Here is a 27,909-nt window from a genome sequence, read left to right on the forward strand (position 1 = left end):
GGTGCTGTTCATTTAATGGAACTCTGCTCTAAGTCAGAGATGAATACAAACCACCATCCTCTGGACGAGACATTCCAAAGTCACTGATTTTCAGAACATTATTTTCACCTCCAGACAGTTCCTTGAAGCAAGGACCCTGATTATACAAATTTTGTCCAGGATCTGCCATCCAGAAGCAACATCTAATGACAATTTCACTAACTGTTTTAGTTCATCCTTCTTTCTCAGAAAGGGGAGGAAATTGCCTCCTGGAACCAGTTCCTTAATGATGTAAATAGACTGTGTTTATGTTCAAACTCTTGTAAGTTTGACATTACTGGGATGATTGGTTGTATTGCTTGAGCATTTTGGCTTCTTGTAAAAATTTTAATTTCAGTTCCTGGGAAAGATCATCTTTGCATGTTTTAACAGCAATAGCAGTTTTATCCTTTCATATGCTCTTAAATATGTCACCAAAGTTTTCCTTGCTCAGTAATTCTCCTATTGTGACATCTTCATGATGTCATTTCTTACTCTAGTTATGGCCATACTGATACCATGATACTCTTGATTGGAACACTAGCTTTTTTACCACCTAAAAAAATTGAGATAAAATTTACAGAACGTAAAACTTGCTATTTGGAAATGGTTTTTAGTATATTCAATTTGTTGTATAACTATCACCACTAATTTCAGAATATTTCCATCACCCCAAAGAGACCCCACCACCTGTTAGCAATCACTCCCAATTCTCCCCTTCCCCCAGCCCCTGGAAACGATTAACGTACTTTCTATTTCTGTAGATTTGCCTGTTTTGAACATTTTATAAACATGGAATCATGCAATATGTGACCTTTTGTGTCTGGATTCTTTTCATATAGCCTCATGTTTTCAAGGTTCACCTATGATATAGCATGTATCACAGTTTCATTTCTTTTTATAACTAAATAATATTCCATTGCATGAATGTGTACCATAATTTTTATCCATTCATCAATTATGGACAGGAAAAACAATTTTTAAGTATTAAAATGATAAGTTCAACATTAGTATGACAATTATAATTTTGATGATATCAAGATTATACATGATGTGAACATAATGCTGTATAGAAATGATATTTAAATTATTTTTTAGCATTTCATGCAAGTAATTATTTTCTAAGGCTCTTCTAGCTCTGATTTTATGAAATATGTGAATATTAGCATTTTCACCTATAAAGTTTAATGCATTAAGCATTATTTGAGAAATGAATGCGAAAAATGTTAGGCAAATAAGTTATTTGCCACATGTTATGATCATGTTTTGAATTTATTTCAGTATACAGTATTTGAAAAAAATGTCAATACATAAAAGAAAATGAGTATAATTAAGTCAATATATTTTTAAAGCAATTTTTATAATTTAGCAGACATTGCATCTTAATATAAGTCACTTAAAATTATGCCCTTGTGAAAAAAATAATAACACTTTCTGATCTGCACGCTCATTTGAACAGGGTCCAGTTGGCATCAGAAGTAGGCTTCTTGCACAAATCATCCTGTGACTGGTGGGGGAGGGGGAGTTCTGGAGTCTTGGTTTTAAAGGGTACCACTAACACACATCTAATGCCATGCTTTGCAAGGAAGCTGGGCACACAGTCTGCCTTCCTCCATCTCCATTGCAAGCCTGGAAGCAAGCCTGTCTATGCTTTTGTGAATCTGAACCTACATCAGATTGAGCCAACTCAATCAATGGGGAAATACAAATGCCCACTTCATTTTTATTCAGCTGCTTCGACACTTGCAGTGCAGAGTTTCCTAGGACAGCATGCCAGAGAAGCTCCAGGAAGCAGAGCTTCCTTAAAGAAGGCACATTCTGCGATTACCCATGTGGCATTTCAGAGGGCCAGTGAAGACCCTTCAAAGGAAAACAAAACAGCTCCAGCACTAGCTTTTTATCATTTAATGCTAAAACACAAGAGTACAACTATTTATAAACAGCTAGGAGAGCATCTTACTGGTGACTATAGATAAATAAGAGCTGAATCTAAAGGGCTATCCATTCCTAATAAGAATATATTGTGCTTTATTGACTGTAGAGTCTGACTTAAGAGGTTTTTTGTTTGCTTGTTTTCATTCTTGGAGTTAGTCTGGTGGTATATTCAATATTTTCTTGTTTTGAAGTGGTGTGAGAGGTATCATACCATACTATAGTGCTGATGATTGCACATCTGCAGCCATATGTCTGGGTCTAAATCATGGTTAAACCATGTTATAACTTTCTTATCTTGGGAAAATTACCTAAACTTTCTGAATCTTTTTTACATCAGTAAAATGGAGATAATATACTAGCTACCTCACAATGTTGTTGTAATAGTTCAGTGAGTAAATATTGCTAGAACACTCAGAACAGGGCCTGATACCTAGGAAGAGTTTCCTCCTCTTCAAGTCTGTAAGAGAAATGGCTAGTTTGAACACTTGACTAATTTAAACACTTCTTTGATTTCACTGACCTTATTCTTCCTTACGTATATGAAAATAAAGCAACTCTCTGACACTATAAGGCCCCAGAGCTGCTAAATTGGTGCCATTGGGGTTTAAAGAATCTTGATATACATGTAGGATAAAGTAGTCAAGAATACCTTTGTGGAGTTATACATTAATTCAACAAATATTTATTTACTAAGTGCTCATTATGTGCCTGGCACTGTGCTTTGCTCAGCATATTTGTTTCTTAATGAACAAGAGGGACAGGACTCTTTTTATGTACTTGGAATGGGCTTTGAAGGACTTGGAAGAGTTCTATGAAGAGAGTTGCAAAAAACAGCCTTGGCAAAGGTTCAGAGATAAGATAAAGATGGTGGACAGAGGAGAATAGAAAGTTTATTTGGGGCATTTCTGCTTGTGGAAGCCTGAAGAATTTGATACCACAAGTGTTAGAGAAGGAGTAATTGAGATTTTGGACAAGAGTAAGAAATGAGCAAACATGCACATTTTCTGGGAGAGAAATTGGGTGGATGCTGGGAGTATAGACAGCTTGCAATTTATTCCAGGATTGAAATAAGGTCCAGATTTACAGTGGTGGGTGACAGAAAGAGAAAGAGAATACAGAGAGGGCATTATGAAGAGAGAACTGATACTACTTGGTGATAGAACCTATGAGATAAAAGAGAAAGAGGAATCAAAGGTGATGTCACGTTCTCCTAACCAGTTGAGATGATTAAAGCATTAACATGGCTCAAGGTTTAGAATCTGTAAGATTACTCAGTTTAAAGATAATCAATTTTATAGATTGATTTTATTGATAAATCGTGTCTTAACAAAACAGCACACTGAAAATTAGCAAAGCTGGAATGAAATTTCCAATCTGGTGTCTTTACTATTACACCAAGGGAAAGGTCATGGTAGCATCTAAAAAATACAGGCAGATTCAAATATGAATTCTCTGCACAAGCTATGGAGCCTTGTTCTGTCTGAGCCTCAGAGCAAGTACATAATCTCATAAAACTATGAAGAACAAGGCAAAAGATACTTAACTCAGTAGAGTCCAATGGTGGTTGTGTTCTTTCTCTTCTGTACTTGACTGCAACCTTGTTTAGACTCTCAGGAGCACCTTTTCTTCTGAAATTGTATAAAATTTTGGATCAAGGTGACACACATTCAGCAACTACCAGAAGAGAATTCTTGAAATTCTACTGGATTCCTAAGAGGATTTGCTCAGTGGTAATGGAACCAAATGTGTTTGGTGGGTACAAGAACAGGATAATGAGAACTATATAATGTGATCCAGAGATAGCTGCAGCATAAACCAAGCAACAGTGACCAAATGGGGCCTTCCGGACACATTCAGATGGACACATACTTTGAGCCATGTTAATGCTTTAATCACCTCAACTGGTTAGGAGAACATGACATCACCTTTGATTCCTCTTTCTATTTTATCTGTTTTCTTCTAAATTCAAATGCTGACCCAGAGGGCCAGTATGGCAGAGCTGGAAGGGAACTCCAAGTCATCAGGCCAAACCCTATCATTTTACAGATGAGGAAACTGAGGCCAGAAGAGGGTAGTGCAGGAAGGAGAGTGAGTATATACCAAAGTGAAGGGAATAGGACTGTGATGTGGTTGAGCACACGTGTTATAATCTGGTATACCTTAGTCAAATTACATAACTCTCTTGGCCTCACTGTTGACGACCTCATTTTTATAATAGAAGAACTAACACCATCTGTATGAGGAGGCTGTGAGCATCAGATATAATGCTTCATGAAAAGTACTGGGCACAGCTGGCTCTGGGGGTCATTTTGAATTCTTTACACTATAACCCCTCCTGACCTGCATGCAAAAGTATCATAAATGTTCTGATACATGATTTTTGTGAGGCAAGTGAGCAGAAAGCCATTGTCCCCTCAGCTTTCTGCCCAGTCCCCTAAGACCACAAGACCCAGGTCAACCATGACCCAAACGTAAAGCTATTGCCAATATCCCTCTGCATTATACATATGGGTGGCAGGGATTTGGTGAGACAGGATTTGCAAGAGTTAAGAGAAAAACAAAACTAGGTCTCTGAGGTCCCAGTGGCAGTCGCCAACATGCTTTGTTGTGGCCAAGGGGAACTGAAGGAATGGAAAGCACCTTAATGGGAGAGCTTGTTTTGTTTTCTTCCTGGGGGAAAGGTTTTTCTTGTAGTGGTTGAAGTCATTTCTGTCTCCACCAAATGATGGGATTTTCTGACTTAAATTACCTGCCAGCATGCAAATGTAAGAACAAAATTGATTAGGTGAGAAATTAGTCTGTGCCAGGCACTAAGCTAAGTGCTTTAGACGTGTTAGCTCATTTATTCCTCGTAGTAACTCTGAGATAGGCATTAGTTATACTTATATTGATTTTTAAGTGGAGAAACAGATTTAAAAACAGAAAACAGGCACAGAGAGAAGGGAATAAGCTGAGATTGCACAGTAAGTAAAAGGTCAAGATCTGACCCAAGTGGCCTAGTTCTAAAGGCTGCTCACTCCTCTTAGCCATACTGCTTTATAGCCACCTAAACCCCACTACATGAGGGGGCAGGAAGGGCAGAGACCACCCAACAAGAACACAGGAAGCAGCAGCACAATGCAACCCAGGTAAGCAGACAGGAGAAGAAAGGAGGGAAGAAAGAGGACAGAGCAATGTAACAATGGGAGACAGTACACAGTGCGGAAAAGGAGGAAATGGAGGAACCACACCTAGCACAGCCTAGAGATTGTGTTGCTAAATGAAGCTGCCTAAGTCAGTAAAGACTCTTTAAAATGCATTGCCAGCAAGACAAGCACAGTCAAGAGCTGTTGGGGTGATGAGTGGGGATAAAGAGGTCCCATGAGAAGTCTTTGATTGTTCTTGACAATGGACAAGAGCCCCACCATCCCAGCTCCCTCAGACAAGCCCACAGTGGTAGTTGGCAGTCATTAAACACAGTGATTCAAGACCACAGATTTAGGGACTCAGTAGTTCCCTCCTGCTCTGCCATTTCCTAGCTGTACATGCGACCTTGGGCCTTTTTCCTCATTTATCCAATGGATAAGAATAACCCTCATAGGGTTATGGTGAGACAGAGGTGATAGGCCATTTATATAGCACCTCATTCAGAGCCTGGAACACTGATAAATTATAAATAGTAGTAATAATGACAATAATTACTACCAACCTTGGGTGACTGTGGCCCACCTTTCTGTGAGTCAATTACACATTTAGAGAACAAACAGTCTTGGACTTTTGCACATTTTGAGGGCATGTGCCTTATAGAGTTCATCTACACTGCTGTTTTTCCTGCTCTGATTAAAGAACTTGTGATGAGAACAAGGTAAAAAATGCAATACCTAATGGCTGTATTTGTATTTACTGCAGAGTAAATAGCATAAATGCTCTATCTCGGGTTTATAAATAAACTTGGAAAGGATCTGCATATTTTTACACATTTCTAAAATACACATTTTATTATAGTTATTGAGGACCAAGCATCTGGTAAAATATTAAAATTAAAAACAATGTTAAGCCTTAACTATAATGCAGCTATTAATGCGGAATTGGGAACTATAACCCTTGCCAAACCAGACAGAATAACTTCATTTCTCATATTAAACAAAAGTCAACTGATGATTGAATTGTCTCTGAAATGCTATAAAATAGAAATTCTATTATAACTGAAACTAGGAGATGTGTCCAATAGATTGTTGTGCAAAAAGAGGAAATAGATTTCTCATTCTAGCATAGGAAACAATGCAAATTTCTCCGAGACATCCAAGATATTTCATTAAAATTTGTTTTAACATAGAGTGCCCACAGACACCTCTAAAGTAAAATGTAAGAAATTACAAACCAATCTAATTACAGTGATACCTCGGTTCTCGAACGCCTCGGATTTCGACCAAATCGGTATTCGACCAGGAGATTCGAGAAACTTTTGTCTTGGAATCCGAACAAATATTTGGAACTCGAACTTCCGAGATGAGCTGAGTTGAGCCGAATGGCGTTCATTCGGCCCAGCGCGCCTTGCTTGCGTCATCAGTGTGAGTGCAGAGAGAGAGTCACGCTTTGTGGAGAGAGTCACGCTTTACACTGAATTTAACCCTTAGACATACTGTACACTTTTATTTCTTGTTGAGACTTATGTTTTTCTACATATTATATACAAATTAGGCCAGTAAATAGGCATTTTCTGGGGCTTGGAACGAATTAATCCAGTTTCCATTATTTCCTATTGGGTTTCATTGCTTCGGTTCTCGAACAATTTGGTTCTCGACCGTCCTCCTGGAACGAATTATGTTCGAGAACCGAGGTATCACTGTAAAAACAATCAGAACACAGATATCCTGGAGAATAGTTTTGTTACCTCTATAATCATCTACTCATTTTTTTTAATCAGCTGGACATTTTTATGTGCGATATTATAGATGTTTCATGGTATTACAGGAACTGGACAGAAATCTTCTCAAATTTAATTTTTATCTGGTGAGAAGAAATAGGTAAGTATGCTATAATAATATTACTTATTGTTAACTATAAAATGTTATGGTACATATGATATCTCTGTGTTTGCCCTTATGTGGAAATGTATTAAATATAATTTTTCAAAGGTAAAAATTGAGAGACAATATTACTTCATGATTTACAACATAAGTTTGGGAGTCAGATCAAGTTCAATTCCTAAATATTTGGGCAAGTCATAAGCACTTTGATCCTCAGTTTTCTAATTTCTGTAAGGGGAATAATTATCATAGTATCAACCTCATAGACTTGTTGTATAGGTTAAATGAGATATATGCTTATAGAAAATTTAAGAGTACTTTCTGGCACAAACAGGAACTTAGGAAATAGCAACTATGTTCATGTTAATAAATCTGAACTCCAACATTTTCTCCTCTTGGTGGGGAGAGGGAGTGATGGTTACAGCTGTACCCACTTGTTAAGAGAAATTATGGAGCATTTTAAGGATAATGCTATTCTTAGTCTTTCTTATTATGCACTATCTGAAGATCTAGGGCTGTTTTGGGGCAGCTTTTTTTTTTTTTTTTATTGTTATAGGGAAGCTATCATTTAGAAAGGTCTAACTAGAGAATAGGAAGAAAAGGAAGGAAGAACTAAAGTCAGTTATGAGCAACTCTGGCAAAAGAGATGACTCTCAGAGGTAGCGGCCATAAAGAGGTATTCCTCTCACTGACCAGCTGCATACATGTATGTATCACACATGCAATTATAGTATCATAATTTAAAAATCATATTTTCATAGGTTTTGATACGGAGAAATGGAAAAATCTGATTAGATTTAGGGTCTAGGCTCAGGTCAGTGGTGAATAAGAAAGACTTTCTGGCAAACAATGGGAAGAGGTATCCCATTGAAAACAATGAGGTTCATAACTCAGCCAGTATAGATGCTTAGAATGCAGAGTAGATGTAGCAATGGGCTCTTCAAAAGGTCTTAAACAGAGAGGCAGGCACTCTTGTTTTTTCAGAAAATTTCCTAAAAGATTCCTCCTTCCTTCTGGAGCAGCATAGCAACATGACAGCTGTCATGTTGAGATCTAGTTCCTTTAGGAGATGGAACAATAAGATCAGGCATCTTCTAAGGAGACTCAATGTATGGATGGAACCCAAACTATGAGTGGCTAGCCCTGGAAACTGCTCATATACCAGGTCAGAAACTAGGTAAGTTGGCAGCAGAGATGCAGAGCAGCTCTAGGCAAATGACCAAGAACACAGTCAGTAGACATGTGTGGAGCACCATGTAACATGTTCTGGAAAGCTCACTGAAGCAAAAATATATACAGGCATGGGTGTGTGTAATATTAACAATGACAACAGCAATGAATGCAAAAGCCACAGGAAATATATTCAAGCACAGTGTCTTGTAATACTTGCAACAATATTAATTCACTCCCACCTTATCAGGTTAGGTCCCATATTTTAAAAAGCTGGTTGAGAATCCCATTCAGTGCTTCCTTCATAGCACTTTGCTCACTTATGGTCATTGAGTTACCTGTATTAATTTAATGTCTTTGTCACTCTGTTATAAGTCCCACAGGCCTGTGTTCATGATGTTTGCTCATATACACCTAGTACCTAGTACAAAGTTTGCCACCTCAATAAATACTTGATGACAATTTGTGAATTTGTGATAGATTAGAAAGCTAAGAAAAAGGAGAAACAAACAAAAAACCCTGAAGCTCAGGCCTGCCCAAAGGCACACATCCAGTTAAGTTGCAGAGGCAGGATTTGCATTAAGCCTGTTCACTTACTTTCTATGTCATAAAAGTAATTATAAAAGAAAACCAGAGTCCTTAGTATAAAGAAGACTGGAACAGGAACAAGTTCCACCTATAGGAAGCCTTGTATATTTTCCTCTGAGTTACAAATAATTTTAGAGCATAGACCGTTTCAGCACCTGCAGGTAGAAAGAGTAGCTACAGAGTTGGAGGACTGCACAGGTAAATCTTGTTAAACAAGTCAGTAGGTATCTCTGCCAATGAAATTCAGAGAGGACATGAAGGTTTAATGGAGACATTTGGGGAGAAAAAGGGCATATAGAGAGGTCAACCTCTGTCAACAGTAAGATCTCTTAAGTGCTTCTATCTTTCTGATCTGGACTAGAGAGAAAGAGCCTCAGTGATGAGAGCCAACCTAAAAACTGATTCAGTATCAAAATGACTATCAAAGAACTGAAGTGTTTCAAAGCCATTTAAAAACAAGTACATAAAAAAAAACAACCCACATAATATACTTGGATTTCTAACATCTTCATTTTTTTCACCTGTCAACATGTCTTGGAAGAAAATGTAATACCAGAACCACTTGGATTAGGAAAATAATGTATTCAGTAGCTGAATTAAACCTTGACTTCAGCCCTCAGACCTCAGCAGTGATGGTGCCCAGTAGCTTTGAGAAGGGTACCACAATACTTTCCAACCTCTCCTAGCTTTACAAAAAATACACGTAAAATTTAAATAAAATCAGAGTATTTATTACTCAGATTCAAGACAACTTTCTCTCAAAAGACAAAAACAAGACCACCACAACAAAACAGAATGACACTTATAGCTACTCAAGTTCATGCTCAGCCATCATCCAAAGTAACTGTTTGAAGGTGCAAATGGAAGCATGACTTTCTCCTTAAACCACATACAGTGGCTGTTTGTTGCCTCCAAATATATTCCAGACTCATCCCCATTGCTCACAAAGCCCTGCCTGACATTACTGTTACCTTCCTTCTCTCCTGACTCCTTTCCTCCTCCTTCAATGGTCTGTAGCCACACTGACTTGAGTTTACCAAGTTCCAGGCCTTTTATACCTCTTTATTTTTCACTCCTGAAATACTCTGTTCCCAGATCTTTACATGCCACAGTAAAGAAGCTTAAATGACTACCCTGATGACCTAAAGTACCTTTCTCTGCTATCCCCCTTTCTCAACCTCCCCATTCTCTTCCAAGTGATTTCTGTTTGGGTTTTTTCATTGATTTTACCACCATCTGAAACTCTATGGTTTATTCATTTGGTTTGTTAGTTTTGTCTCCTCTCAATAGAATGAAAGCTCCATGAAAACAGGACTCTGTGTGTGTTTCGCAAACATGTATCCCATATTTAGAACCAGGGCTAACTCATAGCATTTTATTGCCACTATAAACTTCCTCTGTGTCTTAGTCGAAATTTATCAAGAGAACAACAAACTCTGTTCTTCAATGTGCCAACTGAAGTGGTTTGCTACAAAGATAGAAGATAGCAAAAAAAAAAATCAAGAGAAGAAGTCCTGATTAAATAATTTTATCTGGCAAAGAACTGTATTTGGTTTCATAATTAGGCCAAGATAGATTTCAGTTGAACACATTTTATTTTTTATTTTTTTATTTTTCTGTGGTACGTGCCTCTAGCGGGAACCGAACCTGGAACTCTCTGGTCCACAGGCCAACACTCAACCGCTAGGCCAAACTGGCCAGGGCACACTTCATTTATTTTTTTAAATATTTTTTCTTTATTGGTTTTAGAGGGAGAGAAAGGGAGAGGGAGAGGTAGAAACATCGATGAGAGAGAACATTGATTGGCCGCCTCCTGCATGCCCCCAACTGGGGACTGGCCCACAACCTGCGCATGTGCCCTGACCAGGAATCAAACTGGTGACCTCTTGGTGCATGGGTTGACACTCAACCAGTGAGCCACACTGGCTGGGCCAGTTGAACACACTTTAAAATGTATTTTAAACTCTCCCACTACTAATTAATTATTGAAATAATATTGTTACCCAGTTTAACAAAAGTATATATAGCATCCCCCATCCAAGTAAATCCGGAAATAAAGAAAAAGAGTTGTGTGCATGAAAGGTGGAAGATACGGAAACAGGGGTTAACTGTAGTGGGAACACATCCTGAAACCCTACTACTGGAGCCCAGAATCTCAAAACTAGTTAGCAACTACAAAATTATCTAATCTAATCCTTTACTTGAAAATAGTTTCCAAGATACTAAATATAATAATAGCCCTAATACTACATTATTTTTATATAAAGATTCACAGCTTTCAAAATACGTTCTCATATGAATGATAGGTTTCCATAGTTTTATAGTAAAAAACTACTTTCTCATATATTTTGTGCTTTGATATTACAACCAAGTGAGAAAGGCAGGAAAGCTCATACCATTTACCATTCTACAGATGGGAAAATAAAGACATAGTGACTTGCCTGAGATACACAGCCAGGACCTTCAAAGAGGTCATAAAAAATCAGTTCCTTCTCACCTGGCAAAACTCTTGGCCTCAATATCATAGCTAATAAAGAATGGTGCCAGGAGATGTAAGAATCTGTTTACAATCAATTTCTCTTTCTACTACTTTTTCCCCCTCTCTCCAGTGTTAAAAAGCTTGTCCAAAGTCACAGCTGGCTGGGATAGTGCCAGGACTAGAACCCAATACAGAACTCTCACCACCTCACCAAGCTATCTTTTACATGAGAATCAAGAATTTCTACCATACCGTGTGACTCATTAATATGAGACATTCTAGCTCAGTATAAAAATCAGTCTCGCCCTGGCCGGTTTGGCTCAGCGGTTAGAGAGTCGGCCTGCGGTCCGGAGAGACCCGGGTTTGGTTCCCACTAAGGGCATGTACCTCGGTTGCAGTTTGTCCCCGGCCCTGGTTGGTCGTGCGGGTGGCAGCCACTAGATGTGTCCCTTTCACGTCGATGTTTCTCTCTCTCTCTCTCTCCCTCCCACTCTATCTGTACAAAAAATGGAAAAATGTCCTCGGGTGAGGATGAAAAAAAAAAAAAATCAGTCTCCAGCTAGTAGTCTAAATGTCTAATAGGGGAATAGTAAAATTATTATAGAATAGAATATTATACAACCAGTAAAAACAATGCTTTTGGAGACTGATGACAATGATAATAATAGCTTACATTTCTTGACTGAGTATTTACTATATAGTATATATTATAATAAAATAATAACTATATGTATAATACATTAAACTCATTTAATCTTTATAATAATTTCAGATAGAGATGATCTCATACAAAAGAAGAAACTGACCCACAGAGGGGTTAACTTGCCTAAATTCACACATTTGGTAAGGATAGAGAGATGAGGATTTAAATTTAGGAAGCTTTTCTCCTGATCCCATGCTTTTAACAAATATATGTGCTGCCTAGGATAATGGTTACAATTTAATATTAAGTGAAAAAGTCATGTGTGTCTGTGTATACACACATATATGTATACATGTGTGTATATTATGTAATGATAAAATTGGGGTCTTTGACACAAATACATATTTTGACTATAAAACAATTAAGACCTAGCATTCATTGAGTGCTTACATGAAATGCCAGCTAAGTGCATCCACAGATTATCTTATTTCATTTCCCCACAGTCTTATGTGGTAGGTGTTATTTCACCCCCTCAACTGATGATATTGTTCAGCCTTAAAGGGCTCAGGTCATCTATCCCTAAAGCCTATGTTCTACACTCAACAAATTTAGCAGTAGTTATTGCAGAATAATGAGATTATTGGTGATTTCAATTTCTTCTTTCTATCTACCTATTTTCCAATTTTTCTACAAAGAAATCTGGTGTTTCTGAAAATGAGAAGCAAACAAAGAAAGGAGTCAGGCAGAATGTGTGTGATACTGGAAAACTGCATGCACCTGGAACAAGAGTGTGGCTCTCAGCCAGAGCGATTCTACACAACAGATGGGTACTTTGGGGAGAGCATAATCCTGGGTACTACCTGGCATCTACGAGCCTTCGATGTGCCCAGTAGAGTAACATTTAAGAAGATTTACTATGGACCAAGTATTCTTCTAAATGTTTTGCATATATTAGCTCATTTAATTCTCATGATAACCATATACTTGATGGCCTGAATATATCCCCAAACGTCTGTGATCCCTTGACAGGATTTATTTAATCACTGAATATCTATTGAGCACTTATACAAGCCACACATTGAGATTACAAAAACAAGTACAGACATGGTCTTTACTCTGACAGAGTCCTTGGTATTTTGGGGAGGAACAAACAAAAGTATAAGAACAAGAAAATAGTTATCATCTATTGGGAGCATAACACTTTACCTCAAGACTATAGCATCAACATGTACCTAAGTTTTCAGGCTGCCAGCCTGCCAGGATGCTCTATGGATTTTGAACTTGCCATGCCAGTCCTTATAGTCAAGTCATCTCTCCTATCTCTCTCTCTCTGTTTTTTTTTTTTTTAATCACTGGAGAACTCTGAGTGCTACAAGTACACGTTCTGATTATTCCTAACTGTACATGATTACCCATGAAAAAGAGACTTATTGTCACTCCCATTCTCCAGAGGAGGAATGGTTCACTAGCTTCCCAAGGTGACAGAGATGGGGTTTAACCGAGGTCAGTCTGACTCCAGAGCCAATGTCTGCCTCATGCTCTTTGGAGGGTGAGAACTGAGAGCTAAATGAGCACCTCACTCTCAACCTGGGGGAATGTGGGAAAGTTTTGTTGAAGAGGCACACTTTTGTTTGCCCTTGGATCAGAACAGACTGATACCATACAGAGAAGGGCATGAATAGCATATGCAAGGCAAAGGGAAGGGCGAGGAGCTCCTCTCCGGCGTGTGTATGAAAGTGTTGCACAGCACATTGAGGCACACAGACTTCATCTTAAAAGGATGGGGAACAATCAAAGGCAGACGTCGAAAGTGATCTCTGATGGCTGTGGGGAGGGTGGGCTGGAAGGTAGAAGTAGCAAGGTCGACCAGGTATAGGAGCAGGGTATGAAAGGGAGAGAACAGAGTCAAGAAGACCTTCACTGATGTGCAGCAGGAAGGAATGAGGAATCAGGAAATGAATCCAAATACTGACTCTGACTTGGCTATCTGGTAGACACAGTTTTTCGAATTGGGGACACAAGGAGGCTAAAAGATACTTGATGATTAAAGTCAGTAGCTCAGGAGTAGGGTCCTACCTGCTACAAGGCTTACAGACCATTTCTTTCCATTGCTACCATACCAGTATTGTGAGCAATTGTTCACACGTCATTTTCAGTGATTCATTAAGGGCATTTGTAAAGGCTGGATGCAGAGCTAGACTACCTATATTCCAGTTTTGTTCACTGTGTTTCAAATTTAGGAAACTGCTTGTGGTAGGAAAAGCTAACCGGCAGAGGTAGCCTGGAATGTGAAATTGAGACAGATGCTGGAGCTGGAGAGAAAGACAGCTGTAATTGTTTAGTGATGCCTTCCATGGTCAAGAAAGGGGTAGTATAGCACCTGGATCCTGAGAATAGAGGATAATAGAATAAGCTAGTAATGAACAGTGTGGTAAAAAGAAGAGGGACATCTAAGGCCTATCTGCAGAAGAGATGCAGCAATAATGTACTAAAAAGTCACAACAGCAAGCAATAACATCTAGCCACTGAATGCTAAGAAACTCATTTGTAGCAACTAGGCCGAGAGCCATCTGAGAAAATAACTGGCATTTATGCCACACTTTTGCAGATGCTTCAATATGTATTATCTCATCGGATCAGAGCCAGCATCATTCCTATTTACAAATGGAGAAACTGAGGCCAAAGCAGTTCTAGAACTCATTCAAAGTCACACAGCTGGCCAGGAGGTACAGCCCCTTCAAGTCCCAGTCTTTCCCTCCACACAGCACTGAATCACTGACAGCAGACCCTTGAGACACGAAGCACAGGACAGAGCTATAAATGGCCACATTGTATGTGTACTCAGTAGAGCGATGACCCTGGGGACACATTCATTTGTGTGTCTTTGGGCAGTCACCCAACCAGCCTCAGCACCTTTGAATGTGAAAGATACCACAGGTCCCAAGTCTTTGTCTATTCACATTTTTTTTGAATCACTACTAAAATAAACTTGACTTGTTCACTTACAGAGAGAACAGAAATCCCTGGGTAAGTTATTTTATTTGGCTTTGGTTTCCTCAACTGCAAAATGAGGTTGGACTAGATTGGTTAATCTTCAATGGTAGCCCACACCAAGTTTTCATGATAACAGCCAAAGCTTTCATGGAACGTGAGTGAACACCTAGCTGTCCTTCTCAGGGAGAAAGGGCTTTTGTTCATAGTGGGAGCCAGGCTTTCTGATAAGACGTTTTGTAGAATGTAAGCTGTGAAAGTTTAGAGTGCACTGGCCTAGTGCTATCACATGTCCCTTCTCATCGTAAGATTCTTGGAAACCAGTGCTCGCCACTGGGAGGAGCCCACTGGAATAAAACTCTTCTGTGTTAGACAGCCTTCTTCAGGCTGATGGCTGGTCTGAAGGACCACGACCTGATAATAAAATTAACCTGTTCTGAAGAAGGCCTTTGAAATACCATGTCAGATTTAGATGATCCGCTGTTTGCCTGTCAACCAGAAACACAGGCCATCAGGAGCAGGACTTACCAGTTAACACCATTATGCAAATACAGACACTTGATTAAGTGAAGTTTGTCTAATACATGCTGCTTCTGCCACTTGGTAAGTTGGTCACCTCGAGCAAGTCACTTAACATCTTGTGCAGAAATGCTCAAGCCTAGAGTTGTAGCTGAACTCTCAGCACTGACTTTGGGCTTTGATCCAGAAGCTAAGGCAGGAACATAATATTAATTCATTTACTAAAATATGTGGGAAGAATGAGTCTAAGAGGCACCATCATAAGATAGAACCAGTATCAGAATGCTGGGCTTCTAATGCCCACCTGTTGCTTGACACACAGATAACATAGGCTCATGCAACTGACTTCTGCAAAAGGAAACTGGATTTCCTTCTACTGAAAGGGATTTGTAGGTGTCTATTTGACTATTACCTCTCTGAGTCCCTCTCTTGAACATTCCCCTGTCCTTTGCTCCAGGTGCACTGGTCTCCTTGCTGTTCAACCCACATTCTGAGCCTTTGCACTTGCTCTTTCCCTGCTTCTTCAGACTTGTTCTCCAAATAATCTCATGGCTCCTCACTCACTCCCTTCCTTCCCTCAAGTCTTTGCTCAAATGTCTTTTCACTGAGGTCTTCCATCACCACCTTATTTACAACTACACCCCCTCTACACCACTCCTTCCACTCGGTTCTTCTCTAAAGTCCTTACACCCATAAAATGTACTGTGCATTTTACTTAATTTTATCGTCTCTCTCTTGCACCAAATAGGGAGTTCCACATAGGCCCTAATTTGTATCTGTTTTGTTCACTAATGAACCTCTAAAGCTTATTAATATATTAATAATAATATTTTTACATTGATTTTTAGATAGAGTGGAAGGGAATAAGGGAGACAGAGAGAGACACACACACACACATACAAACATGGATGTGAGAGAGATATGTCGATCGGTTGCCTCCCTCAAGTCCCCAACCAGGGATGTGAATCGAATCTGCAACCCAGGCAGGTGCCCTTGGCTGGGAATTGAACCCGAGACTCTTTGGTCTGAGGGCCGGTGCTCTAACCACTGAGCAACTGGCCAGGGCCAGTCTATGGTTTGTTTTTTTTAATGAATACATAATCTGTTCTGTGCTAACAGCTGTAGAGGAGGGTTGCATAAATGTGCTTTTGTCTCAGTACAGCAAAGATGCAAAACTAACTTGTGGCATCTATGCAAAAGACCAGTAGAGGAAGATTAAACCAAACACCAAGGAGGTGGTAATATATTTGAATTATTTTTGTGTCAGGGACAAGTTATTTTGTGGTGAGAGAAAGAGGAGTCGATCATTCAGATTCAGACCTTGGAGGGCGTAGATATGAGGGATCCAAATTATTCAGCAAATACCAGAGACTCTCAAAGCTGGGAGTTTTAGGGGTATGTCAGATCAATTTTCTTATCTTATTTGCAAAGAAACAGAACCCCAGGAAGGTAAAGGAAACTTCTCAAGGCATACAGCCAAAAAGTCACATCACTTAGACTTAAACCTAAGTCTGACTTCTGGATCCATGCTCTTCTTACCAAAAACATCCAAACTGCACAAATAGATCAGATTCCTGCCATCAATGAGCTTCTCTCTCAGTAGATACAGCCTGTACACCGTTAAATGACCACGAATTATAAATTTAGTTCTGAGGAGAGAGAGAGGACTGAAATGGACTCAGTGGCCCAGGGTGTGTGCTTGGGAGTTTGGGATGACAAGAATGATAGAGAAGGCCTCCTGAGGAGGTGGCGGTTTTGCTGGAACCACAAGAGAATCAGTTACTCTGTGAGTTGCCGAAAGCGTGTTCTAGACAGAGCGTAAGCCCTGAGGCAGGAAAGTCATTGTTCCAAACACTGAGACAGGGGGCAAGGCTGTCAGTGTAAGCGAGGCACTGAAAAGGCCTGAAGGGGCACAGCAGGCCAGAGTGTTCAGGCTCTTTTATGTTATGGATTTTAAGAGAAATGAGACGATATAGAAGTTTTTTTATACAGGGAAGTGACATGAGATAGGGTATTTAAATAGAGATACAAAATATCTTTCTAAAAACCAAAACAAAATATCTAACATTCTATAGATGCAGTTAAATGGCATACGTTCTCTAAGATGGAGACTGACCCCTCTCCAAGTCCAAACCTCCTCCCCCACTAGCTAGCCAATGGTAAGCAAGCCATTCTATGCCCATAGGAATATTTGGTAGTCAGAATAATAAAGTTAGACTCAATACCTCTGCCCCATACCCCACTTTCTCCTCACCTGGATCCTGTGCCTACCATGCTCCCCAATTCCCTTCTATCTATGACCTCCTCTTCATTCAGTGCATTTTTCCTCAGGTATTTTTTCAGACATGAACCCAAATCTATTATAATGCCTTCACCTCTCTTGTCCCTTCTAACTCCTTTACAGTCATCTCAGTAAATTCTCTTTACCTTTGTGGATTCCACCTGTGAGTTCACATAGTGAAAATAATCACAATTTAACAGCAGTAGATATGATAAAATGGAACTGAGAAAATGTAAACCACAGGTATAGTAGTAAAATTGAACATAACTGAAAAATCCAGTGTCATGAGTCTCTAAAACTTCTGCAAATATACCTAAAAATCCCCTTCAAATGCTCTTTCCATCTCTTCAGAGTCCTCTAATTACACCTTCTTTCCCTCAAATAGCAACATTCAAAATTGAAAACACATTTAATGCCATTGTGCTCTTCTGGCTAATTACTATAGTAACCGTACCGTTCTTTACACATTTCATAGCAAACACTTAGCATTTCAACTAGATAATCAGTTTAATAGTCTTCAACAGACAAGTGTGAGAATCTAACCATCATTTATATCATTATTCCTATGGGAAAACTTGTTTCAAGAGAGCAATGCACAAACAAACTTTCAGGAACATAAAAACTGTGAGTTGGTGACTTCCTGCAACTTGTTTATTTAAAATGTGGATAGTGTATGTGCCAAATTCAACAGGAAGAATAATCCAGAATCATCTAGAATGGTTTATCTAAGTTAATTTTTAAAAAAGACTGCATGTCCTTTTTAGAGATTTAGAGTTAACCCCTAAAATTGAATGGAAACATTCATATAAGGAGGCCCTTTCCAACACAGAGCCTTGAAAGAGAGAAATTACATAATAGACCATATATTAGAATCTCCTATGCATGCTTAAGATTTTCCAAAATAACTTGACTATTTCTAGTAAGAAAATCAGTAGGAAAGTCAGAGATATTTCTTTTAAAACTTCTTAGCCAGCTAGAAAATGAACAGTTCCAGCTTCAAAATGCTTTGTTCCTTTTTTATCATATCACAGAATTTTCCAAATAAATAAAACTCCCTTTCTAGATAGATTAAAAAAAAAAAAAAAAAAAAAAAGCCTTTACTGTTAAAAGATTCATTGCAACAGCCTTCTGTCAGTCAGTCTAGAATTGTTCAAAATTTCCTAAATAATAATTTTGGAGATAAAAGTCTTCAACAAGGAATTTAAAAGCATGACTCCGTGAGTACTCATATTTAAGAGAGAGACAGAGTAAGCCACCAAGGAAACTAAGATTTAGTTTTTAATTAAGTTAACATGACCACCTGATGCAAAGTAAAAAAAAAAAAAAAAAAGGGTTCCTATTTAAAATGTTCCTTTGGGTCCAAAATATGAGCACTTATATTCAAATTCCATTCCACCATATTTCTGCCTCAATGTATTTTTATTTTTTATTTTTGCAATTTAACAAAAGCACTATATACAGAATACACTTACTTGCAGGTCATTGTGAATAGTAAATATAACAAAATGTATTAAATCACCCTGCACATTATAATTAAATCCAGTAAACACTTAAAATATGCTTGTTAATTCAAAAACATGTTATATAAGATGAAATCATTGACACCAAAAAACATACCTTTCCAGTTTAATACCTAAGAGCCTGATACAGAACTAAGAACACAAGCTCTTTCAGTGCACTTCTGCACAGACAAGGGGAACCTTCCCAGACTGCCTCACGAATACACACATGCCCCAAGGAATCCTGACTTAGTTTTTTCACTTACCTTAGAAGAGGTAACTAAAATGCCATTCTCAAATTTTAATAATAATACATGAATAACAATAGAATCCTTGAACAGTTTCCCTAATCACATAAACTGTGCTGGACTCTTAGACAATACATATATCATTTAGCAAACAATCCCCTTTGCTCATCCTCTTTCCTCTCACATTCATACTACATAAGGTTCCACATCATGTGGCATTCTTTAAGAAAGACACAACTCAATACCAACCATTGCTGAAAAATAAAGAATGCAGGCATCAACAAATCAAGTCCCTTAAAAATACTTTTTAATAAAAATATTTGGAGCCAGAAACTACTGGTAACCTGCTTGAGTTCCCTGCAGATTGTATCACTGCCTTCTATGATATTAGAATCATTGAGGAGGTAGTAATATTTTTCTTCTAGGACAAGAATTTCCAATAGGCATCGAATGAATGGAATCTATATGTCCTATTCCATTAAACCAAGTACACAAAAATAGACTATGTGCCATTCCAATGAATATTTGTTTACTCTTGTTTTACACAAAGTAGAAAAGTAGCTTTGAAAGTTGCCATAGCCATGGTTTTCCTGAGCAGCAGACTTGAACAGTTTACTGAATATAGAAATATATACACAAATGCAAATGTAGGTTCTCTCTCTTTCTAGAACAGTGTGGATGACTGCCTGTATGTGTGCACACGTGTGTGTGTGTTTGTGTGTGTGTGAGAGAGAGAGAGAGAGAGAGAGAGAGAGAGAGAGAGATACAGGTGCTAGTTGAGAAGAGACATCATTTTAACTGTTTAAATGTTTGGTGACACATTCTCAGAGCCCACTAGGGATGAGGTAGGTGGAAATAATAGCTGTTATCCCACACCTTCAGAGTAAGAGCAATTCAAAAGTGAGATTCTGGGATGCAGCATCAGAAACATGTATGTATATTTACTGTCCAAAAGACTGGCAACTAAGTTGGAAGGTCATTGATAGGCAAACTGATTTCTAGTTAAGGTTCCCACCTGCCTTTCTAAGATCCCTGAACTATTAGGATGGTAAGTCTTGAAAAGGATTTAAGTAGGAACTATGTATAGATAAAAAAAAATATTAGTTTCATTTAAAATTTTAAGTCAGTGGTAATAGCTGTTCAATTTCTTTTGCAAGAATCTGACAGAAGGTAACTGTAACCATGGTATCACCTATAATTCATAACAGTGCTAAGATAGCGTCCTTCATTAGATAAATTTGGCAAACCCAGAGTAATAGTGTTAATTCAGCTCCAACACAAGTCTTTGTTACAGCTCTCATTTCAGTTTAGGCAGTTCAAATAAGCTTATCGCAGGGCTTTGAACTGACATCCCGGTATGGCACAATAGACAATTTTACTGGAAGAATAATTAATGAGCATTAATAAATGCTACTTCATTCAAAGAAGACACTTGAACTCCATAGTTTGCAAGGCAAGAAGTAAAATGAAAGATGTTCCACTCCCCTGTGTAAGATTAAATTGAATCAGAATGTGTGCAGATTTATTTTTAAGAAATGCTACATAAAACTGAGCCAAAGAAATATAGTACCTCTATAGACAAGATTTCTTTTTTCTGAGAAGGGCAATCTACATGAGCTTTTAATTGAAAAGTACACCAGTAATACTCTTTCTGTTTGTCTTGCCTTGTTATTCAAAGATTAAATCCATTTTTAATTAATGAAAATGATTTAATCTTAGAGCGTTAGTAATCTCAGTTTATTTAGGTCTATATTTAAAGAGCTGCTTGAGAACCCTTTGCAAACAAGACCAGGCTCCATATCAAAATGATACCCAATCTCTTTTTTAAGGCTATTTGCTAAAATCTGTGGGCCATGACTATAAAATTCTTCACTCACCCAGATCACATTAACAATGATTGACATGATGGTAGAGAGAGCAAAAGAATTATTATCGGCCGAATATGTACAGGCTACACTGATGTTGTTTTGAAACCATTCTCCTCTTATTCCATTTTGGTAAAATTCCTAGGAATGTTTAAAATCTGTAGGACAGACCTTAGTTTAAGAAGTGGCCTCTCTGCCATTTTCATGGCCGATTTGAGACCCATTATGCACTGGATTCTGCATTGTGAAATCCAGGCTGGGGACAAATTTCTGCCTGTCATCTTAGGAAAGGCCAGGAGTTTTGCACCATCCTGTAGTGTGAAAACAGAAAATCAAAGCCAGGGTCAGCCTGCTTGTTTCTTTTTTAACCAGCTTGCTGCTTTTCTGAGGCAATCTCGGCTGTCACTATTTTAGGATTGAAAGGGTAATTTAGTAGAATAAAATATAGTTTAAACAACATCTCCCCAGGAAAAGTTCCTCCTTATACTTAATATTAAATGCTAAAGGTGATCAGTAAGTAATCATATGATGCTTGGCTAAGAAACACTGCATGGGGAACACATTTAGGAAGCACAAATTAAAAAAAACAACAACAAAAAACAACCCGATAAGACCCTGAGTCAAGAGACAAGAGGCCTGGACATTTTCCTATATTGCTCATTCTGTTGCAATAACATCCATGAAACTATACCTTATGGACCAAATTTGCTGCGTCTGTCACCCCAACAGTCAAATATAAATTGCAGAGATAAACACATCTTACAAGAATTTAAATTTTTAAAATAGTTTGTAAAAATTACAACATGGATAACTCAGTCAATGACCTCTCCTGTCTAATGTCAATTTCAGAAAACAAGTTTCCATTGTAAATGTTTAATCAGTGTAGTCCCAGGAACCCAGAGCAGACAACCTTATCTTCCCTCCCAACTTATTTGCTCTGCAAGCTTGTTAGTAGCTCCATCTCAGCTCCCTGCAAGCACTTTAGGTTTTTCTCTTTTAAAGGAGCTGGGAGCTCTGTAGGTTCTGAGCTAATCAGAAGCCCTGTGGTTTAAGTCCATGAGTCTGAACCCTGGTCCACTGCAAGCAAACTGCAGCACTTCTGCTTGCAAATTCTGGCAACCAGGTTCTAGACCAGCCACAAACACAGGCTGCACACACTCTTCAACACTGTTCTGCCCAAACCTTGCCTGAAGCCTGTCAACCACAGCAGAGAGCATCCTACCTTCCATCATGGTGGCAGAATTGCATTCCTTAATTTCCAAGGAGTCTGAAAATACACAGGAGGATACGATTCCAGGTCCCAGCTAAATCCTCACAACACTGCTGCAGCTGCTGCCGGCAGATCTGCTCTCTCCGTTGCTGCTGAAGCCAAAGAAGATAAGTGTTAACCCCAAAGATAGGCCATGGATGCAGCTGGTGCTGCTTCACCTACAGGCTCCCAGGAAGATGCTGCGAGAGAAAGGGAGAGGAACAGCAAGTCGGCGAGCTGCACCGCCTGCGCTGCCTCGGCCAATCCCTTCAGCTCTGGTCCGCGTCACATGGTAGCCAGCCCGCATCTCCTGACACAATACCCCGGGAGAGCACACAGAACCTATTTCCCGTCCCCATTCTCCTCCACCCTCAGCCCCTGCCGCTTGTCGCCAAATGCACAGCCCCTTCCCCACCTGGTGACGCACTTCCCCCGCCCCTCCTCTTCGTCTTCTGAAACCTATTGCAGCTGCTGGGTACCAGAGATTAATTATCAGATGCTGCCACCTTAACTGGGGACGCCGGCCTGAAAGGAGCACCTAAGTGGTTTGCTGCGGAGGGGATTTTTTTTTTTTTTTTTTTTAAATAAACCTAATTCCGTGCAGCCTGAAGTCTTAGCCGCACACTTTTAAGCTCCTATTCCCATCTCCTTTTGCCCTGAAGGAATGTCAGTGCCTGTGGCCTCCCCACACATCTGTGACTCTCTCTCTCTCTCTCTCTCTCTCTCTCTCTCTGTCATAGTCAAGAGAGAAAAATCAATCCGGCTGACGTCATAAACAATTATCCCCAAAAGGATGATGCAGAAGAAATTTCACCCCAGCTGGCTTCAAGAGAGCCAGGGAATTAACCAAGCATGGCATGCCAAGGGCTGGGAACTGTCATTAAAACAAAGAAACAAAAGAACCCACCGGAGTGGGGCCCCGGAATCAAACTGGCAATGCTCGAGATAATATCTGGGACGGGAGGCGGGACAGAGGGCAGCAGGCAGGGAGGAGAGGCCTCAGCCCGACATTAGAGTGCTGTGCACGCCGCTTCTTATCGCTGCGACCCGGCAGGCGGCAGCCACAGGCAGGACCCCGCCGGGCGCCGCTCCGCTCTGCGTTCGAGTCCCGCTGCCCGCGCGCGAGCCGCCAGGCTGCCCAAGGTGGAGTGTGGCTGCCGCCGCCAACTGCAGTCCTTATAGGAAAGCAACTTTCTTCTAAATGACACGTTTTTCACTCCGCTCCACTGGCGTCTGTAAGCGCCTTCAAGCGCCATTCGTTCACCCCAGTGGAAATCCGGAGGGAGGCAGTTGTGCTGGGTTCAGCCCCGGGTTTCGCAACTTCCAGCGATGGGATCCGGGTGATGTGCTGCTGCCTAAGGGAGAAGGGTTGTGACACCAGGGCTGCTTGGATTGAGAATCTGTCATCTGGCTAGTCCCCAGTGACCCCGAGAGCCTTTCAGAGAGCCCCAGGCCCCAGGGTCCCTAGATCCCTCCGTTCCCTTCAAGCAGGCTCTGGCCCAGGAGGAAGAAGAGGGCAGGTGGTGGTATATGGGACGGAAAGGAGGAGGAGCAAGGGAGATGGGAAGGAAAGGAAAGGTCTCTATAGAGCCTAGAGGATAACAGAAGGGGGCATTTCTCCCTCTACAATCTAGCAACATGACTGGGGGAAAAGCCATTACATCACAGAGCAATTGTGAGCACCAAATGAAATAACTTTAAGAAGATGCATTACATGATCAGTATTGATCCTGTGATACTATTAATCATTTATGTTATCAATATACCCATGAACTTTGATTGATTGATTGATTGATTGATTGATTTTAGAGCGAGAAGTAGGGAGGAGGAGAGAGAGATCGAAATATCGAAGAGAGAGAACATCCACTGGCCACCTCCCGCATGCCCCCCACTGGGGATTGGGCCCACAACCTGGGCATGTTCCCTGATGGAATTGAAACAGGGACCTCTTGGTGCATGTATACCCATGAGTTTTTAATATTGTTCAGCCCTTGACATAGTCTGGTTCTTTTCACCAGAGTAAATATGAGGTGCTTGTGGCTAGATTTACTAAAGAAAATGTGACTAAAGAAGTTGACTTCAGTAGCATATTAACAGTTAAAAAACAAAAACGCAGTTTCTTAGCAACTTAGAAACTTTAAAAGACTCATTGTTCTAAGGACCCATATAACATCTAAATATTAAAATGAAATTCTCCAGGGAGATACAAATATTTGTGCCCTTTTTTTCCTTATACCTGTGAAGCAGTTGAATTTTAAAAGAGAAAAAAATTTCAGAGTAAAACCTGTCTTGAGTACAACTTACACTTACTCTGAAAACAATAAAGGTATTATTGCAAAATTAATAAATAAAAGATTGATATGTGTGTGTCTGTGTGTGTGTGTGTGTGTGTGTGTGAGATGTGTGTGTAGTCAACATTTCTGTACTGGTTAAGAATGTAGATAGATAATCATGCTGAACAGACTAGGGTCAAGTTCAGTCTCTGCCACTTAATGAACCATATGATTCTGTACTAGTTATGTAACTCTCTGTGCCTCACAGTTTCCCTATCTGGAAAAAGATGATAATAATACCAACTTCAGAGGGCTATAAATAATATTAATAACAAAACTTTATTAATGGCTTACTATGCGCTAGGCAGAATCCTAAATACCTTGCCAGTAAATTACTTAGCATTGTGTCTAGAGCATAATGAACCCCTCATATTAGCTTTGTAATATTAGTATTATTACCACCAAAGGGCTGCCGGAGGCATCAAAGAAGTTTGCAGCCAACTGAGCCTTATATGACATACACAGAGAACAACTTCGTGAAAGACCAGGTGACGTGTTCAGAGATGAAACACGCTGGAGAGTTCTAAGACCCTGCGAAGCAGAAGAACGATTAGAACCAAATGAGGTTAGTCAGGGATTTTAGAGTTCAGAGAAATTCGGATGGGCTTGGAGTGACAGCCCTAAATAAGATCGGGGGTTCTAAATAAGAAAAATGGCGTATATGAAATCTGGAAGTAAGTGCAAGCATTGAGATGCTGGGATGGGAGGCATTGTCAGAGATGAAAGGGGCGAGAGAGCCAGAGAAACCCTGGCTGCCTGCCTCCCCGCACTCCATGAAGTGTTTTACAGTGTGTTAGAGCAAACATTTCAGATAGATTTAACAGGGCATGCATCAGTTTTGTTTTAGACTTGCAGCAAGGCAACTAGCTACAGACACAATGAGAGTTCAGAGATTCTTTTGATCAGTGGGTATTTATAAGAAAAACAAAAATGTCTAGATATGATTATCAGAGAAAGACAAGAAAGGGATGGGAAATTAAAGGTGTAAGGCTAGTCCCAGGATTGGTTAAACTTTGTGTAACTTTATTAAGATGCTGTAACCAACTGTAAGAATATCTGATGAACAAAGTTCTGCTTCAAATAAAAACATTGTTCCAGTGTGTTATCAGAAAAGATTAAATATCCTACTTTTGTCTTCTTGGAGGTTTTTGTTGTTTATTATTTTAGAGAGAGTCAAATGGAAGTCAAAGTATCTGTGGAAAATAGTGGGTAAATTATTAACTTGCACCAAAGTTTCCAAGCTGTCTGGGAGTTTAGTCCAGGATGATGAGTGTGTGCCCAGATAACACCAGGTGCTCATAAAGTGCCTGCAACTAGTTCAAGACCAAAAACTTAATTGCTAACGTCACTAGACATTTAAAATTGTCTCTGAAATAACATTTTTACTATGGTGATGCCCTATTACACATGGTTTTTGGAATCAAATCCTATTATAGTCTAACTATAGTAGTTGAATTTCTTCACCATTCCTCAATTTTAATGTTTGAGGGAAAAATCAGTTCATATTTCAGAAAGTGAAAGAAAAAAGGAGAATTGAATCACAAAGGAGAAAAAAAATTAACATAGAGGGAAAGTTTAAATAAAGTATCCAGTATCCCTGTTGCTTTTCTGCTGAGGCAATTCGCATGACTATAGAAGGGAAAATATTGTCCAAACCCCCTGGAAATGAAAGGATCCCATGTGAAGAGTTAGATTCCCATGGGATGAAATAGGTGAAAGAGCAATACACATATAAGCCCATACTCACTATATTCTTGGTTACAATGAAGAACTATACCTGGAACTGACATGGGCAAAAAGGGGGATTTATTTGGGTAGTTCGCAGAATTATATGAAGAACTAACTGCACAGCTGAGAGAAAAGCAAGAACCGGATGCTCCAGGAAACTTGGACACCAGAACCAAGTACTCAGAATTCTGTTTCTTCTAGCACATCAGCTTTTTTCCTCTTACTAGTTTTTCTCCATGTGATTAGGAGCTGGTCATTTAAATCCTTTAAGCTTACATCGCCATAGCTGGCCTATCCCAGATGTTAAAATATTCCTGGGAAGGGCTCTGATTAACCAGGCTTGAATCATTGTTCACCCTCTGGGCCAATCAATGGGGCCAGGTTTGATGAGATCTCATGATGGACTTATTTAAACCAAAACTTACATTGGACTTAGTCACATAATCACTATTGTGACTAAATAGGCAAGTTTTTATGACTAACAACCCTTAAGAGTACAAATCTCCTATTATGATTGGAGGGGTAGAAAAGACATTGTCAAAGGAAGAAAAGGAGCTAGTACCAGAATAAGTATGGGGATAAACACTATGAAGCAAAAACTATTCATCATGTTGACGTTACTCAGTGCACCTACAACTTACAAAAGAATCCATGATCACAGAGGGATTCAGGATGCCACACTAATCTCATTCAGCATACTTGAGAGGTCATTTATGTATTTTCATCACTACATCCAGAGAGAAACTTGCAGTCATCCTCCTCCTCACTGTGGAGAGAGGGGAGGAAAGTGGGAAGCAGATCCTACTTATTGTCCACTTACACCAAAGACAAGATATGCCCTGGTATGCTGGCCACCCGTTGGTCCATCCCGACCCAGACAGCCATGTTTCTAAACCTACACAGTACAGAAGGAACTTGTATCAGCCAAGAAGTACTGCTTAACCTAGACCTACATTGACAAAGATAAGCAATAAAGGCTGCATACATGAGAAGAATCAGCAGTTTAAAAAGAAAAATTAAACAATTACTCACTGAAAGCAGAGGAAATGTAGAAAATTGGAGAGTCATTTTAAAACAATCTATTTTTAACTTTTGGTATAATTTAAGGGATACAACAGCAATAAATAAGAGCAGACTGCTTTGATGAAAGAGCATACTGAGAGCCAGACAGAGTGCAAGGAAGTAGTGAAACCATTCTTATTAAAATTTTTAAATGTTATAGCTGGGATCAAGGAGATCATGGATATTGCCAAGAGGGAATATTGATAGGCCCAGGGCAATGTGCTTAAAGCATAGGCCCATGACAACAATAACTGGCTCAGACACAATGGAATTCTTTTTTCTTTGAAGAATC

General features: G+C 39.4%; 1 protein-coding gene across 16 annotated transcripts in view; it reads right to left on the reverse strand.

The window, feature by feature from the left end:
* Window positions 1-22,723, reverse strand: part of SGIP1 (SH3GL interacting endocytic adaptor 1) — a 211,995-nt gene extending 189,272 nt beyond the window's left edge. For all 16 annotated transcript variants that reach the window (XM_036255792.1, XM_036255785.1, XM_036255793.1 and 13 more), the window contains exon 1: window positions 22,468-22,723. In XM_036255792.1, the coding sequence (XP_036111685.1) occupies window positions 22,468-22,477 (10 nt within the window). In that variant the 5' untranslated portion in view covers window positions 22,478-22,723. The remainder of the gene's footprint in view (window positions 1-22,467) is intronic.
* Window positions 22,724-27,909: the final 5,186 nt, after the last annotated feature.

Source organism: Molossus molossus, unplaced genomic scaffold (assembly GCF_014108415.1).
Source record: "Molossus molossus isolate mMolMol1 unplaced genomic scaffold, mMolMol1.p scaffold_m16_p_12, whole genome shotgun sequence".
Taxonomy (NCBI): domain Eukaryota; kingdom Metazoa; phylum Chordata; class Mammalia; order Chiroptera; family Molossidae; genus Molossus; species Molossus molossus.